This window comes from Microtus pennsylvanicus, chromosome 9 (assembly GCF_037038515.1).
Source record: "Microtus pennsylvanicus isolate mMicPen1 chromosome 9, mMicPen1.hap1, whole genome shotgun sequence".
Lineage (NCBI taxonomy): Eukaryota > Metazoa > Chordata > Mammalia > Rodentia > Cricetidae > Microtus > Microtus pennsylvanicus.
Genome location: NC_134587.1, coordinates 39,693,427 through 39,706,245, shown reverse-complemented (window position 1 = coordinate 39,706,245; position 12,819 = coordinate 39,693,427). Strand labels below are relative to the sequence as shown.

Genomic DNA, 12,819 nt, shown 5'->3' with positions numbered 1-12,819 from the left:
ACCTACCTGGCATTCGCAAAGTCATGCTTTGGTCCCTGAAGTCACAAATTCAAAAAGAAAAAAGGAAGAAATGAGTTGGCTTTGCAAGTTCAAGCCCCGGTACTCTTTTCTGCATTTGAATCTTCTCATTTGTAGTTTTTGAAATATCGTGCAGTTGACATAGTTGTGATCAAAGATGAGAAAAATTAAGAATGACTGGTGTGAAGCTGGATTGTGGGCTGAGCCAACCGTGCTCAGTTAATTTCTGCAGCAAATTTTGCAGTGGGATCTTCTGTTTCCTTTGTTACCACTAGCTCTGGGCCTCAGAATTGTGCTGCCTGTGTCCACGAAGGCCTGTATGAAGAAGGCATTTCTGTTTTAGAGAATAGTTCGGTAAGTACACTGTATTGAGTTAAACAAGTCAAAACGAACAGAAAATATTTAGAAATTTTGTTTAGTAACATTGGTAACAGAATGAGAAGTTGGGAGCTAGGAGTGGCCTCTCATGATTGGTTTGGGGTGGAAAGATTGGGAAGCAGAAGCATGGCTTAGCTGGTCCTTTGTTATCTTCTGCTCCGTGTGCTGACTCAGGAGAATGGCACAGGTTGTTCTGGGTAGGGTCTCTGATCTAGATGTTGCTTCATAGGCAGTAGGGTGCTGGGAGAAGGTATAATCCAAGAATATTTCTGTTCCAGGCCTTTCCAGATAATGCTGCCCGCAGGGAGGTGGAGAGTCTGCCAGCTGTCTGTCCCAATGATGGGTGCACCTGGAAGGGAACCTTGAAAGAATATGAGGTAGAAAGACATTTCTGTTTTGGCCTGGTGGCTGGAATCTCCAGCAGTGGACTTTGGGGAAATCTACTCCACAAACATTTTTTTAAAACGATTTGTTTATTTGTATTTTATATGCGTTTGTGTTTTGTAGGCGTGTGTGTCTGTGTGAGAGTATTGACTACTGGAGCTGCAGACAGCTGTGAGCTGCAGTGTGGGTGCTGGGAATTGAACCTGGGTTTTCTGGAAGAGCAGTTAGTGCTCTTAACCTCTGAGCCATCTCTCCAGCCCTACAAAACAGTTCTTATGGAAGCTGTTCTCTACTCCTGCTGGGACTGGCCTGGCTATGGATGTGAAAAAAGCATTGCTCCTTAGAAAGTGTCCCTTTCTGAGAGTAAGCTGCTACATGACTGCAATCCCAACACTTTGGAAGCTGAGGCAGGAGAATCATGAGTTCAGGATTTACTTGGCCTACCTAGTGAACCTTTGTGGTTTTTTTGTTTGTTTTTGTTTTTCGAGATGGTTTCTCTGTAGCTTTGGAGCCTGTCCTGGAACTAGGTCTTGTAGACCGGGCTGGCCTCGAACTCACAGAGATCCACCTACCTCTGCCTCCCTAGTGCTGGGATTAAAGCCGTGCGCCACCACCTCCCTGCTTTTGTTTTATCTCTTTGTTTTATTTTATTTTTTAAGAGTACCTTTTCTGAAACCCAAATAGTGCAGCATAGGCCTATACTATAGAGTTTGTTTCTTCTCCATTTCTCAAGTTCCTACTCTACCCCAGAGGTACAGGAGATTTGTAGCTACCTTAGGTAAGGAGCTAGTGCCATGTTGGCCTTGGTAACATCACATTTGCTTAGGTTGCAGATCTCTAATTCTTTGTTGGAAACTGCAGCTTCTAAGGTCAGGGAGATTCTGTGTTGTATATCATACCCACAAGGTTTTCTTTTTGTTACTTGTTTTCTGGGTTTGTTGTTTTTTGTTTTGATTTTGTTTTTTTTGAGACAGGATCTTTCTCTGTAGCCCTGGTTGTCCTGGAATTTACAGAGATCCACCTGCCTCCTGAGTACTAGGATTAAAGGTGTTCACTATCATGGCTAACTCATAAGGGTTCTCTTGTTTTGATTTGTGTTGACACTGGAAATTGTTCAAGTACTGGGTATATTTGTTACGTGGTCATGGAAAGACATCTAAAAGACAGTGGCAGAGGAGGTATATGGATAGTGTGGTGTAGTGGGATATTAGTGTGAGCCCTGCATCACCTTTACGCATCTTCAGTTAACCCTGCATCACAGAGACCAGGTGATTAGGAGGCCACTGGGGTCCACCAAGTTACTCACTGTCCTTTGTTGGCTCAGTCAACAACCTTCAAAAAGGTTTTGTCTCAGCTAGACATGGTGAAGTACACCTATAATCGCAGTTCTTGGGAGGCAGAGACAGGAGGACCATATGAGTTCAGGGGTAGCCTGGGCTGGTTAGTGAGACCTCGTCTCTTCTGTGCTCTGCCATGTGTGTATGGCTACATGTCCCATGTCCTGTGGACTGATGACACTTTGTGATGTCGGGCTTTGGGTTTCATTTTGCTAGCTGAGCAGTTTGGGCTTCACTTGGGTGAGCAAGAAGCTGTAGTCTTCTTTTCTAGCATGGTGTCAGGGCCTGGTGAGGAGCCATAGTCTCAGTATATCCTTAAAGTGAAATGCCTAGGGCTGTCTCGGAAAGAGATGGCCTCGAGGAAAGTCGGGAGGATGCAGGAGAATGTTGGTGTAGGGAATGAGGACCCTATGTAACATTTTGCTCTTGTGGATGTTTGAGAGACCGCTGGGGCAGGTGGAAAAATAGTTCCCAGCCCTGTTAGGTTCTGGATTCCTCTGGGATTTCTGTGGCCTCCAGGCCTGTGGTAATCGAGGTCAGTGGCTGTGTGGGCCTCTGACTGATTGTTAGGGACTGCAGCCAGGCTATGGGCTTGGTGCCATGTGGCTTTGCAGGCATGCAGGCTGGAAAGTCCCTGACTGCACCCTTCGAGAGGTCTGGAAAGTCCCTGAGATGAGTTGGGTTTGGTCACGTGGGAGAGCAGGCACGGCTCTGCCTTAGCTGATTTTATTGATAAAAGCGTCTCACTGGTGGCAAATGTCAAAGGCCAGGACAAAAATTATCTACTGTGTGTAGTCATTACCACCTTTGCAGATAATCCTGTCTCTTGCTTGTTACACATCTGTTTCTTGATTTTCTTACTGGAAACTAAGGTTGTGACTACAACATTTGTCTTATGGTTTGAATTATTTAAAATGTCTGGAAAGTTGGAGAAAAATCCTGCTTAGCCTTAGCTTTGTTTTTCCTTTATGGTGATGCCTGTCATTCTGAAAACGGACCGACAGCCCTGTTAAAATATGCTATCTCAGAGGCAAGGCATGCACTGCATACCTGTTTTCCCGCACAAGGGAAGACAAAGGCAAGGCAAGCCTGGTGTCTGCGTCATAAGTTCCAGACCAACCAGGACTACAAATACTCAGGAGCACCCGGCACTGGGAGGCAGGTCTCTAGTGTCCATGGCCATTGTATTTTCTTTTCTTTTTAATCTTTTTATGTGTTTTATCTGCATGTGTGTATGTACACCACATGTGTGCCTCGTGCCCAAAAAGGAACCAAAAGGTGGCACTAGGTCTCCTAGTACTGGAGTTAAGATTGGTTGTGAGCCCCCGTGTGTATTCTGGGGATTGGACCTGAGTCCTCTGTAAGAGCAGCAAGTGCTCCTAACTGGAGTCGTCTCTCCAGCCCACAATTATGTGTTCTTATGAAATTCAGTTATAGTCAGATCGTGGTGGCACACTCCTTTAATCCCAGCACTCAGGAGGCAGAGGCAGGCAGGTCTCTGAGTTCGAGGCCAGCCTGGTCTATAGAATAAGTCCCAGGACAGCCAGAGCTACACAGAGAAACCCTGTCTTAAAAAACAGCAAAACAAACAAACAAAATCCTGAAGAAAAAAAATCAGTATTATCAACTGGATCTGTTTAAAATGTTCAATTTGAATTCTGGTTGAGTAAATACTGATGTATTTGGATTGTGTCTGCCATGATTGGTGGGGAAACAGAGCTTTGTCCTTGTTGCCTGAGTATGTTGGCGACAAGTGTATCTTCTGCCTATGACTCTTTGAGCTCAGGACCTGAGGACCAGCATTTGGCACCTGGTCCCCCTCCAGAACCCATCTAGAAAAGTCAGGGATAGTTGCATACTCCTGTAATCTCAGTGTTGGGGAAGAAGAGACAGTAGACTCCCTGGGTTTGGGGACTGACCAGCGTAGACTAATCAGTGAGCTCCAACTCAGGTCATTCTCAGGACCTGAACTCAGCTGGGAATTGAAGCACCCTTGCAGGGCATTGAACCCAGGGCCATGAACATAAAAGGCACATACTGGGCTGGGAGGTGCTGGCACATGACTTTCATCCCAGCACTCAGAGGCAGAGGTAGGCGGGTCTTTGTAGTCTTTAGAGTGAGTTCCAGGACAACCAGGGCTGTTAAGACAGAGAAACCCTGTTTTGAAAAAGAAAAAGGAAAAAAAAAAAAGCACATACTGTACCATTCCCACATTCTCAGCCCAGGGGAAAAATTTTATTGAAATTTGTCAGGATCAGAGGTTCAAGGCCATCCTCAGCTACATAGAAAGTTTGTGGTCAAGAACAAATTGCTTAAGATCCTATCTCAAAAACATAGAGCAACTTTGAGCAGTGGGCTGAGAGGCAAGTCAGTGCTGGGCTCCCGGTGCCCATCAGGCTCTGTCAGCTGTGTCGTCACCCTTGTTCCCATGGGGATTGCGTCAAAGCAAATCTAAGCTACCTTGTCATTTTTTAATTTCTTTTCTAATATAGAGGGTTGAATCCAGGACTGTGTGCATTCTAGGCTTTCTGCTCCCATGTGTACAGCTTTGAGTATTTTGTGTGAATGGGTGTGTATGTACATGTGGTTGCACAGAGGTCAGCCTTGGGTGTTGTTCCTCAGGAGCCGCCTTCTTTATTGAGAAAGGGTTTCTTACTGACCTGGAGCTCACCAGTGAGTCTAGGCCGGCTAGCCGTCTTACCTCAGGTCCCTTATCTTTGTTTTCCCAACATTGGGGTTAGGGGAATACGCTGCTCTATTTGGCCTTTTTTTTTATGTGGAGTTTGGGGTCAGAACTCAGGTTTCTGTGTTTGGGTGACAAGTGCTTTATCAACTGAGCAATCTCCCCAGCCCTAAGTCTTATAGAGCCTCTTAGCTAAATTGTAGTAACTATTTGTGAGTTGTGCTTTAGTTTTTATGCTCTGTAACTGTTACAGCATAGTAACTCCTCCCGAGTTAACTTTTTGCTTGTTTTTATAAGCAGGAGTTATGGGAGTGTGGCACACAACACATCTGTGTTCCTGTGTGTCCTGTTGTGGGGGTTGCCCAGCTTTCAGACCTAGCATGCCTTTCCTTGTCTAGAATCCCACCTCTTTCTGGGGTTTGAATGAGGGCTCCTCACCCCTGTCCTCTCAGAGAGCCTTCCTCCAGAGTTGTTTTGATGACTCTGAGCTGCAGCCTCCATCTTGATGGCCTGGCTGATGGTCCTTCTGCCCTGCTCTGGACTTGCCTTCAGCCTCAGGAACTTAACCTCTTGCCTGTTAACCTTCTCCTGGCAGTTTTCCTCTTGTTTCTTCTGCTTCAAAGCCTCTCTGAGCTCAGTGAGATGAGCCAGGTCCAGGGGGGAGAGTCCATAGCGGGGGCAGTGGGTGAAGGCTTCCAGAGGTGGAGGGGGGCAAGTCCATAGCGGGGGCAGTGGGTGAAGGCTTCCAGAGGTGGAGGGGGGTGAGTCCATAGCAGGGGCAGTGGGTGAAGGTTTCCAGAGGCGGAGGGGGGCGAGTCCATAGCGGGGGCAGTGGGTGAAGGTTTCCAGAGGCGGAGGTGTCTATTAATGGAGAGTGAGTTAGCGTTTAGAAAGGTAGAGTTTTATGAGTGAACAGTGGAGGCTGCGTAGTATTGAGTGTGCTTCCTGTACTGACCTACGTGCTCAATATAGGGTCTTGATGTGTGTGGTTGGCGCACATCTTTAATCCCAACACTTGGGAGGCAGAGGCAAGCGGATCTCTTGAATTTGAGGCCAGCCTGATCTAAAGAGCCAGTTCTAGGACAGCCAAATCTACACAGAGAAAACCTGTCTCAACCTGCATCCTCCCTGAAAAAAAAAAAAGCAAGAAGGGAAAACAAAAAGATAGCTTAGACAATCTCTAATGCTATGTTTCTCTGGTAACTATGTGTCTTAGTGTTGTGAAGAGACAGCATGACCAAGGCAACTCTTATAAGGAAAGCATCTAACTGGGGACTTGCTCATTGCCCTGTCTCTCCTGGTTTATAGGTAGGATGTCCCTGTATTACTGCTCTTTGGTCGACTGGGAGGCACAGTGCATCTATGTCATGGTTTGCTCCTGTTCAGTGTGCTGGGCTTGGGTCCAGGGTAGTCTCTTGTGGATCAGTCTGGCGCCTCACAGCATATATCTCAGTTGTACATCCTGTACATTGATACATTGATAACAGCTGGCTCTAGGCTGGCCTTCCAACATCTTGGCCTGGCCATTTATGTGGTATGTTAGGCCTTCGCTAGGTAGTCATGCCCAGAGCTGCAGGTATTGGGAGCCATGCAGCTACTTTCTCTGTCTGTCTTCTATATCTTTTGTCTCCCAGCTCCACTGTAAGAGTGACGAGGTCAGAACTGGCAAGATCTGCAGCATGGCCGCGCTGTGTGTTTGTCTTTAAACTGGAGAACAATGTACTTACTTAGTTGGGAACTGACACGGGGAGGGGTGGGTGTCATGGGTGTATAGTTAAAGAAGAAAGTGTCCTTAGGGTACCACCCACACAGACCAGCTGCAATGGAGTAGCTCAGTCTAGTACAGTTAGGAGTCAGCATCCCTGGTTTCCGAAAGTGGGAAGAGGGTACACTGACCTGCGTCTGCATAGTGAGTGATCTTGAGAAGGTGGGCAGGATAACATGGAACTCCAAGCAACTTGCACATACAGCAGCAACCTGCAAGGTCTGCATACTATCTTCATATTCCTCCTTTTGTTGCCAGAGCTGCCATGAAGGACGGTGCTCATTCCTGCTTACCGAGTGTCCTGCATGTAAAGGCCTGATCCGCCTCAGCGAGAAGGAGCATCACACTGAGCAGGAATGCCCCAAAAGGAGCCTGAGCTGCCAGCACTGCAGGGCACCCTGTAGCCGTGAAGACCTGGAGGTGCGCTGGGCGGGTACAGCCTGGGTGGCAGTGTCTATAACATGGGCATTTAGCTAGAGTTTGCTGCCATAGTTGGAGTTTGCTTAGCTTCTTTATACTGGTTTCCATGGTGCCATAGGTGTTAGAAGGTCCTTGGTGGGACCCTGCTTTGGTATGTAATTACAGTAAAGAGTACTTGTTGCTCTTCTAAAGGACCTGGGTTCAGTTCACAGCACCCACATGATGACTCAGTAATCCATAACACCAGTTCCAGGGATCCAGTGCCCTTTTCTGACTTATGTGGGCCCCAGGCAAGCTTATGGTTTACCAGACAAAACACTCATACATATAAAATAAATAAATCTGGAAATATGTACATGTGTATTTTGAGATAGGTTCTCATCTGTAGCCCTGGCTGGACTGGAACCTGCTATGTAGACCAGGCTCAAACTCGCAGATCCTCCTGGCTCTCTCAGGTGCTGGCATTAGTGGCTTGTGCCACCATACAGGACTGAAAAAATTTTCAAGTACTTTTCTTGTTTGTTTTTCAGACAGGGTTTCTCTGTGTAACCCTGGCTGTTCTAGCACTTGCTCTGTGGACCAGGCTGGCCTCGAACTCAGAGATCCGCCTGCCTCTACCTCCCAACTGCTGAGGTTAAAGGTGTGAGCCACCACCGCCTAGCTATTTTCAAGTGTTTACAATTGAGTGTAGTAATTTATAATCCCAGTACTCAGGACCCCACCTCCCCCAAGCAACAAGAAAAATGTCTCATTTGAGAAAAGTTGAAGCACAGCAGGTAGAGGAAACAGCACTCCTCCATCAGCAAGTCTGGACTGTGTCATTCCGTCTGCGGAGTTCAGGGTTATTATCAGTAACAGTTTCTCATGGCTTTCACCAGGGCCTGAGATAATCTCTTTCCAAAGACAGAAGGTTTATCTTGGTTTTAGAGTACATGATAGGAGCCAGTGGTGGTGGCACACACCTTTAATCCCAGCACTCAGAAGGCAGAGGCAGGTGGATCTCTGTGAGTTCGAGGCCGGCTTGGTCTGTAAGAGCTAATTCCAGGACAGGCATCAAAGCTACACAAAGAAACCCTGTCTCGAAAAACCAAACAAAAGAAAGAGTAAGGGACTCAGTGTCCCCTTTGAGGGCATGTTCCCAGTGGCCCTAGAATCTTCATTTGGCCATACCTTTTGGATTACATCACATGCACACCTATGCTAGGGACTAAGCCTTCAGTGTGGAGATCTTTGGGGATCACGTCCAAGGCAGAACATATCTGTAATTTAACAATATTTGCTCTGTCACTTTCTGGCTTGTCCACATTCCCGCTGTGAGACCGTTCACTCCTGTTGGAGTCAGGGTCATCAGTATCTCTTTTTCCAGGCCTTTCTCAGCTGCCTGCTGTTATTGCTCTCCACTCCTGGGTGTTGGCACTCTGTTCCTCTGTTGTGTGGTCAGGCCAGACATCATCTGATGTTGGGCACTCTGTAGTAGCATATCAGGGTCTCTCTAAAAGATAATCTGGCTGTGCTCTGGGGCCGCGTGAGGATAGTATAGTCTGGTTCTGTGAAAGTCCTGCACAGCCATTTCAGTCTCTACATAGACCTTGTGTTCTCTGGAGGCTATAGAGGAAGAAGAAAGTCCTGCAGTCTGAATTTGTAAGGGTGCCTACAGGATCTCACTCAGTGTTAAACTCAGCTTCAGAGAGGATCTGAGGAGCCATGAGTACATCAGTATCCTCCTAGATGCTGGCTGTTGTCTTGAGCACGCCATGTGTCCCCGTCCCCTTCTCTTTCACTGCCCTGTCCTGTTGTTGGCATCCCCATCTAATGTTTCTGTTTTTCTTTAAGGCGCACTATGAGGTCTGCCCTAAGTTCCCCTTAACCTGTGATGGCTGTGGCAAGAAGAAGATCTCTCGGGAGAAGGTAAAGCGACCCCTTCCATCTTCTGAAGCCCATAGGTGCTAGACCTAATGGTCAGTGGTGAAGGTCTGTCATTCAGGATAGTTTGTGGCCTGCTGCCCAAAGGGAGAATAGCCGCAAAGTGAGACTTACTTGCTCTCACCTGAATGTGCATGTTCTGGGGCATAGTGACTAGTCCTTCAATGTTCATTTGGATTTTTTTTTGTCGTTCATTTATTTTGAGACAGGGTCTCATATATCCTTGGGTGCCTAGAATTTGCTATGTAGACAAGGCTGGCCTTAAAGTCATGGATTTGCCTTAAAGGCACGTTTCACCCTGTCTGGCATTCCCCTACCCCCGTCCCTACCAGGGTTCCTTGTAGCCCTGGCTGGTCTGGAACTTAATGTGTAACCAGGGATAACCTTGAACTCCTGATCCTCCTGCCTCCAACTCCTAAGTGCTAGGATTGTAGGTATACACACACAGTCGTGGTTTGTATTGTTACGGTTGGCAAGTTCCTTTTTGGGAGTAGGGGGCATGTAGTGTTGGGGTTGGATTCAGGGCTATATGCTTACCAAGCAAACTTTCTACCATTGAGCTGGGCTTCCTTCTTGTTGACAAAAAAAATATACCGCTCACCACCAGGAAATAAGTAGTTTATTTTTTAGTTAAATACAAATGACCATGGCCCAAGGACCCCACATAATGAGATTTTTGGTGTATAGCCCTAGCTGGAACTCATTCTGTAACCAAGCTGGTCTAGAACTCACAGATCCACCTGCCTCTGCCTCCCAAGTGTTAGGATTAAAGGTGTGCTCCACCACACCTGGCTTATTATTATTTTTAAATGATGTATTTATTTTTATTTTATGTGCATTGGTGTTTTACCTGCACGTATATATGTTTGAGGACTTCAGATCCCCTGAAACTGGAGTTACAGACAGTTGTGAGTCGCCATGTGGGTGCTGGGAATTGAACTCAGGTCCTCTGAAAAATCAGCCAGTATACTCTCTCAATCTCTGAGCCATCACCAACCTTCTCCACTCTCTTTTTTTTTAAGTTGAGTTTTTCACAGGGCAAGCCTGACCATGCTTGCTGCCTAGAATGGTAGGTTAAAAAAAAAATGTCTCCTTACCCTCACTGGATCTCAAAGAGGTGGTCTTTCTCCTGCCCTTGCCAGACACGTGGCCTTGGTTGCGTGTGAAATGTTTGTGTTCAGTGGAGTGTGTGCTTAGGTTTCATGTGTTCATCATAACACAACATGTTATGTGCCCCTCCATAACACAAAGGACTGGCCTGTTTTTACGCTCTATGCTTGTGAATCTGAATGTTCTATCTGAGGCCCAGGTATTCAATATTGTCTACTCCCAAGACTGACAGAAGTGCTGGGCGGTGGTGGCGCACACCTTTAATCCCAGCATTCGGGAGGCAGAGGTAGGCAGATCTCTGTGAGTTCGAGGCCAGCCAGGTCTACAAGAACTAGTTCTAAGACAGCTAGGATTGTTACACAGAGAAACCCTGTCTCAAAAAAAAAAAAAAAAAAACCAGGAACAAAAAAAAAAAAAAACCTGACAGACATAACAGCTGGCTTGCTTTCTGTGTGGCATGGATCTGACCCAAAACCAGGAGGTAGACTTTTCCACCGCTGTCCTGAAATGTCTGCTTCCCAATGATTGACAGTATTTTATCTTAATCTTGCATGACAATGAGAAGGCCCATAGGGTACAATTAGTGGTTTCTTTTGTTAATTCTGACTTGATCAGTACCTTAAGCAAATGGCCCAAGTGAGGTAGGGAAGACCCTTAGTAATGACAGTGACGCTGGTAACCTTATCCTCCTGATCCTTCAGTTTCAGGACCATGTTAGAGCATGCAGCAAGTGTCGGGTTCCCTGCAGATTCCACACCGTGGGCTGTCCTGAGATGGTAAGCCAGGAGTCTGCTGTTTGGGGCAGGGGGCCTTGCTGGGTCTTTCTGTTATGCTAACCTGTCTCCAGCTTTGGCTCCTCCAAGGTTCCTCAGCCTCTCTGGTATCTCCCCTGGCCATCTCTCAGTAATCCTTCTTCCTGCCCTCAGGTGTCCAGGCTTACTCCATGGAAATCTCTAGGTGGCTTTGATCACTACCCATCTCTGAGAGTCCCTAAATATATATGCTTCTGACATCTCGAGCCTTCCACGGTATCTGATGGACACCTTAGACCTTCTAACTCCTTGTTCTCCACCCTCTTCCCGTCTTTCCCAGGGGGAAAAAAGCACATTGATTACTCAGTTGTCTAGCTAAAGCCCCAGTGCCTCATGGTCTGCAAGATCCTTTTCTTGTCTCATAGTCACATAAATAATAATAAATCCTTGGCTGTTGGCAGATGGCTCCTGTCCCTTGAAGTCCTGTTTTGTTACTTCATCTCCTGCCTGGAGACAGGCTTCCTATGTTGCTTGGGCACCTTCTGACCACTCTGCTGCTCTGATCTGTTAAAGTAAAAGCAAGATATGACCCTCATGTGGCCTCACCAAAATTTGATTAACGGTTACCATGGTCTCTCTCTCCCAAGACCGCTGGTCTCTGCCCTAGTATCCATGTGAAACCGTGGACAGCTTTCAGAGTTGGTTCTGTCCTTCCATCATATGAGTCCCAGGGGTTAAATTCAGGTTATCAGGCTTGGTGACAGCACAGTTTCATGCTAAGCCATCTTGGCAGCCTTGGTTTTGTTTTAGGTTGGATTTGGTTTTTGATTTTTGATGTTTTGTTTTCGAAACAGATTTTTTACTATATAGCCCAGGCTGGTCTTTTTTTTTTTTAATATTTATTTCTTTATTATGTATACAATAGTCTATCTCGAGATAACAACCACATGTCCCTCAGTGCAGTGTGGCCACGGTGCCGTACCACCTGGGCTGGTTCTGTACAAACACTGTCCTGTCCCGCAGGTGGAGACTGAAGAGCTGCAGGATCACGAGGTGCAGAGGCTGCGGGAACACCTGGCCCTGTTGCTGAACTCATTCCTGGAGTCCCCAGCCTCACAGGGAAGCCAAAGCCAGGTGGGGCCAGAGCTGCTGCAGCGGTGCCACACCTTAGAACAGAAGACGGCCACCTTCGAGAACATTGTCTGTGTCCTGAACCGGGAGGTGGAGAGGGTGGCAGTGACTGCAGAGGCGTGTAGCCGGCAGCACCGGCTAGACCAGGACAAGATAGAGGCCCTGAGTAACAAGGTTTGTGCCTAGCGGGGATAGCAAGTTCTGCATCTCTGGAGCCTGTACAGCATAGACATTAGACTCAGCCACAGGGTTTGATGGGCTAGCAAGGCCTAAGAGGACACAGCATCGGTGATACAATGTGCTGGGTTGGTGAAGCTCCTGGGTACATGTAGTGAAGTGGAACGTGTACCTCTACCTCACATTTAGTATGTAGCTCTTGGGGACAGAAAAGACTCCAGAGACTTCCAAAGGCTAGCAGTGTGGGAAATGGGAGCTCAGGGTTCATAGAATATAGCAGTTAGGTCCATGCCTTCTTATCAAAGTTAAGTGATCTCTGCTCTGCAGGTGCAGCAACTAGAGAGAAGCATTGGCCTCAAGGACCTGGCCATGGCTGACCTGGAGCAGAAGGTCTCAGAGTTGGAAGCATCCACCTATGATGGAGTCTTCATCTGGAAGATCTCAGACTTTGCCAGAAAGCGCCAGGAAGCTGTAGCTGGCCGTACACCCGCCATCTTCTCCCCAGGTGCCATTTGTGGTCTTCCCGTCTGCTTCAGAGGCTGTATGGAATGGTTCTCTGGCTGGGGCAGGGCACATACTCAGCTGGCACCAGGAGTGTCTGCATCTTCTTGAGAAGCAAATTGGGCAACATACCCTACTCAGTTGGGAGTCTATAGGTATGAGGAGCTGTTGGGTGCCAGGATATATGTGTATAGAGTATATCCCTTGTCACCTACAGATGAGTGTGGTGGCTTTTGGGTG

At 47.1% G+C, this 12,819-nt stretch overlaps 1 protein-coding gene across 6 annotated transcripts in view; it reads left to right on the top strand.

The window, feature by feature from the left end:
- Nucleotides 1-12,819, top strand: part of Traf2 (TNF receptor associated factor 2) — a 29,152-nt gene that overhangs the window by 8,428 nt on the left and 7,905 nt on the right. For all 6 annotated transcript variants that reach the window (XM_075985437.1, XM_075985433.1, XM_075985436.1 and 3 more), the window contains 7 exons: nt 294-372; nt 675-773; nt 6,824-6,985; nt 8,819-8,893; nt 10,720-10,794; nt 11,794-12,075; nt 12,406-12,583. In XM_075985437.1, the coding sequence (XP_075841552.1) occupies nt 294-372; nt 675-773; nt 6,824-6,985; nt 8,819-8,893; nt 10,720-10,794; nt 11,794-12,075; nt 12,406-12,583 (950 nt within the window). The remainder of the gene's footprint in view (nt 1-293; nt 373-674; nt 774-6,823; nt 6,986-8,818; nt 8,894-10,719; nt 10,795-11,793; nt 12,076-12,405; nt 12,584-12,819) is intronic.